The 4,184-nt window shown below is 52.2% G+C and overlaps 1 protein-coding gene across 1 annotated transcript; it reads left to right on the top strand.

Moving 5' to 3' along the window:
* The first annotated feature begins 378 nt into the window (after positions 1-378).
* LOC115540607 (fibroblast growth factor 20-like) lies at positions 379-3,271 on the top strand. Its single transcript, XM_030352050.1, has 3 exons — positions 379-981; positions 1,872-1,975; positions 2,235-3,271. The coding sequence occupies exons 1-3, from the start codon at positions 630-632 to the stop codon at positions 2,478-2,480; spliced, it is 702 nt and encodes a 233-aa protein (XP_030207910.1). The 5' UTR covers positions 379-629; the 3' UTR covers positions 2,481-3,271.
* Positions 3,272-4,184: the final 913 nt, after the last annotated feature.

Below are 4,184 nucleotides of genomic sequence, written 5' to 3'. Positions count from 1 at the left end.
AGTGGCAGATATATGTGGCGCGGGACTCCCCCGACTCACTGCGCTACAGGCAACACACTCAGCTACACGCTCCTACTACACGCTCCTACTACACACTGACTCACTTAGGCCGCGTGCAGCACAGGATACCCGCAGAGAAAACACACACACCACACATACACACACGCACACACACAGGAGTGAAGAGGTGGAGAGAGAGAGCGAAAGACAGAGAGGGTGAGAGAGAGAGAGAGAGAGAGAGAGAGAGAGAGAGAGAGAGAGAGAGAGAGAGAGAGAGAGAGAGAGAGAGAGAGAGAGAGAGAGAGAGAGAGAGAGAGAGAGAGAGAGAGAGAGAGAGAGAGAGAGAGAGAGAGAGAGAGAGAGAGAGAGAGAGGGAGACACAGAGAGAGAGAGAGAGATATAAGGAGGTGAGGAGAGGAGAAGAGGGATAACATAACCCTGGATTTCACTTCCATGAGATCCTGAACAAGACTGCGCAAAACGCACACGCAGCGCACGGGGGGGGAAGCATCACCTTCTCCGCGGTTAACTTTTCTCCGTCTCGCCGTGGAAGCGTCGCGCGCCGCTTTCTGGAGGATCTCACGCACAGCGGTGTCTGGGAACTATACGCCGGTGATCGGTAATCGGTGATGGGGGCATCGGCCGCAGAACTCGGGGGGTTCTCAAGCGTTTTCCTTAATAGCTTCGGTTCCCCCGGTGCCGTATCGGCGTCTACCGGCTCCCATTTCATCTTTCCCGCGGCAGGGGCTGTGGACTATAATACTGCCGGTACCGGACGATTGGGCACGCTGGGGCAGCAGCAGAGCGAGCAGCAGCGCGAGCAGCTGTTGTCGGCGGAGCGGCTGTCCCGGAGCCTCGCGGATCTCAGCCACCTGAAGGGCATCCTCCGCCGGCGGCAGCTCTACTGCAGAACCGGCTTCCACCTCGAGATCCACCCCGACGGCTCCGTGCAGGGCACGAGGAAGGACCACAGCAGGTTCGGTAAGTCCATCTCCGAGCTTTTCGATGTAACACAGATTGCGATTCTGTGGTTTGGTGGTTGCTGTTTAACGGAGAGGAGGAATGATCCGAACGGATAATTGGATTATTATTCATTATTTTATTGTTACCCCGGGGAAAGACGTGCCTAGTGTTTTCCAAGCACCAGTTCAGCAGAACCGATCTGCTCCAGCTGGTTCACATAGTTCTCACTTTCCCATGTTCACCGTCAACCTGTACTTCTTTGACGCTGCTGTATATTGGAGCTACGTAACATATAAATGTTATGTTTCCAATTTCCTTGTTACCTTATTTGTTAATAGTTTGAGTGTGTAGTGTGCGTGTGGGAGGCTGTGTGTATAGTGTGTAACTCTGCTGTGTTTATGTGTGCGTTTGTGTGTCTGTGCATAGAGAGAGTGTGTGTGTGTGTGTGTGTGTGTGTGTGTGTGTGTGTGTGTGTGTGTGTGTGTGTGTGTGTGCGCGTGCGTGTAAGTGTGCAACTCTGCAGTGTGTTTGTTTGTGTGTGTGTGTGTATAGTGTGTAACTCCTGTGTGTTTGTGTGTGTAGTGTGTAACTCTGCTCTGTGTGTATAGTGTGCAATGTGTAACTCATGTTTGCAAACAGTGTGCAGTGTGTAACTTGTGTGTGTATAGTTTGCCTTGTGTTACTTGTTTGTAACATGTGTGCATGTTTGTGTATAGTATGTGTGTATAGCGTGTGTGTGTGTGTGTAGTGCCTAACCCTGCTGTGTGTGTGTATAGTGTGCAGTGTGCAACCAGTGTGTGTGTGTGTGTGTGTGTGTACTGTGTAAACCGTGTGTGTGTGTATAGTGTGTAACTCATACCGTGTGTACGTGTGTATAGTGTGTAACCCAGGTGTGTTTGCGTGTGCAGGTATCCTAGAGTTCCTGAGCGTGGCCGTGGGTCTGGTCAGCATCAGAGGGGTCGACAGCGGGCTGTACCTCGCTATGACCAGCAGGGGACGCCTGTACGGATCTGTAAGTACACACACACTGCACACACTTACACACACACACCACACACACACACACACACACCACACACACACACACACACACACCACACACACACACACACACGCTCAAACACACATATACACACGCATACAAACACACACAGGCACACACAAACACGTATACACTCGCATGCACACACACACGCAGACACACACACACGCAAAGATGTCTGTACACGCTTTTGCTAACGCACCTCCTCCACCTCCTCCTCCGCCCGCAGGAGAAGCTGTCCGCGGAGAGCGTGTTCAGGGAGCAGTTTGAGGAGAACTGGTACAACACCTACTCCTCCAACATCTATCGCCACGGCGACAGAGGCGCGTACTACTTCGTGGCGCTGAACAAGGACGGCTCGCCGCGGGACGGGACACGCTCCCGACGCCACCAGAGGTTCACCCACTTCCTGCCCCGGCCCGTGGACCCGGACCGGGTGCCGGAGCTGTACCCGGGCTGGCTGGGTCAGAGCTGAGGCCCGGAGAAGCCCCCCCCCGTCCCCCGTCCCCGTCCCACACGCCGGGACCAGGACTGGACTGGGGAACTGAAGCCCAGCACCTAGCATCTGGGTTCCTTCGGGTCTTTGGGGGGCGACTCTGAGCATGAAACCAAAACGCACCTCAGCGTGTGCGCCGCGGTCAGAAGGCACGGGACAGAGAGCCGACGCAGGTCTGCACAGCTCTCCTGGGGCCGTCTCCAGCCAGGTAGCGTGAGGCTCTGGCCAGAGGCTGGCTGCCCCTCTGGTTAGCCTCTCTGTGGGGTACATGGTTCTCTAAGACGAAGGCCCCGAGGCTCAGAGGAGACAGAGCTCAGGGGGTTTGGAGGACCAGCACGGTGTAAGGATGTCTGCCACCGTCAATGCCCGGACGCTGACTGACCGGACTCCCCACCTCACCGCTTGGTTCCATTGCAGAAACCCCCGGGGTTGGACCATGACTGGACTGGGTACGGCCACCCGTGGGCGCCAGCGGCTGAGCCCTCTGCACTAGTGCTACTGGGTGCATGAGGAATAAGAGCCTCGTCGAGGTGGACTTCTGAGCATTCTGTGTTCTGGGACTAAACCCTGCAGGGGAGGAACCTTCTGGGACCAGGACCCACGCATGGGGCCGCCGCCGCGACGCACACAGCTGTCGTCACGCCTCGCTCTTATTTATGCATTTTGCTTCCACCCCCGGATATATATTTATTTGATATATTTATTTATTTTGAGAATATATTTTTACAGATATAATGTAAGCTATAATAAAAGTTCAACAGAAGCCACGACCTACTGTATTCGTCCTTACTCTTTCTTAGTTTTCTTGTGACTAGTGCATGACTGAGGTCAGAAAACTTGAATATTAGGTTGCTGGAAAGCTAGGGTTAGGCTAGCTAACCTCCTGATTAGCTAGATAGAAGCTAGTTATCCTTGTTAGTTGTCTCGAATGAAACAATCAAAAAGTATTCGATTATACATTTATGCTAATAATTGATTGGTTAAAACACGATGTAGGTTGACCATTATTAGACGAGAGCGACTCTGTGAGAGGAATAGTTTTAAGGAGAGGTTTGAAGGAGCAATAAATATATTGTTAGAGAGAGAGAGAGAGAGAGAGAGAGAGAGAGAGAGAGAGAGAGAGAGAGAGAGAGAGAGAGAGAGAGAGAGAGAGAGTGAGAGAGAGAGGGAGAGAGAGAGAGAGAGAGAGAGAAAGAGACAGAGAGAGAGAGATAGAGAGAGAGAGACAGAGAGAGAAAGAGAGAGAGTATTGTATATGTATTGAATATAGAATTGTAATTTTCCGTATTTTCAGTGCCAATGACGCGCCATTGAATTTAAATTTAGTGAGGGAGTAAAATAAATGATTGAGAGACTAGACAGTGAGAGGGCATAGAAAGAGAGCAATAGAGCAAGAGAAAGATTGAGGGAGCGAGTGAAAGTGAGAGTGAAAGAAAGACAGAGAGAAAGAGGAAACAGAACAGAAACATGGGGAGGGAGAGAGAGTGAAAGGAGTGCGAGAGAGAGAGAGAGAGAGAGACCAGTGACTGGCGGTTTGAGCATGCTTTCATCCTCTCCTTTATCTTCCCTCCATCTCTCTCTCCATCCACTCTCTTATCATCCCTTGCTACCTGGGCACCAACCGGCCAGGTGTCAGTTTGGCAGCAGAGAGGTAGAGAGACCCAGCGGGGGGGGGGGGGGGGG

This window comes from Gadus morhua, chromosome 3, assembly GCF_902167405.1.
Source record: "Gadus morhua chromosome 3, gadMor3.0, whole genome shotgun sequence".
NCBI classification, from domain to species: Eukaryota; Metazoa; Chordata; class Actinopteri; order Gadiformes; family Gadidae; genus Gadus; species Gadus morhua.
This window is presented reverse-complemented; position numbering and strand designations above follow the sequence as displayed.

Excerpts from the sequence above, each read along its gene's own strand:
- LOC115540607 (XM_030352050.1), top strand. The coding sequence starts at position 630 with ATGGGGGCATCGGCCGCAGAACTCGGGGGGTTCTCAAGCGTTTTCCTT. Across the intron at positions 982-1,871 it reads GAAGGACCACAGCAGGTTCG|GTATCCTAGAGTTCCTGAGC; the intron begins GTAAGTCCATCT and ends TTGCGTGTGCAG. Across the intron at positions 1,976-2,234 it reads GGGGACGCCTGTACGGATCT|GAGAAGCTGTCCGCGGAGAG; the intron begins GTAAGTACACAC and ends CTCCGCCCGCAG.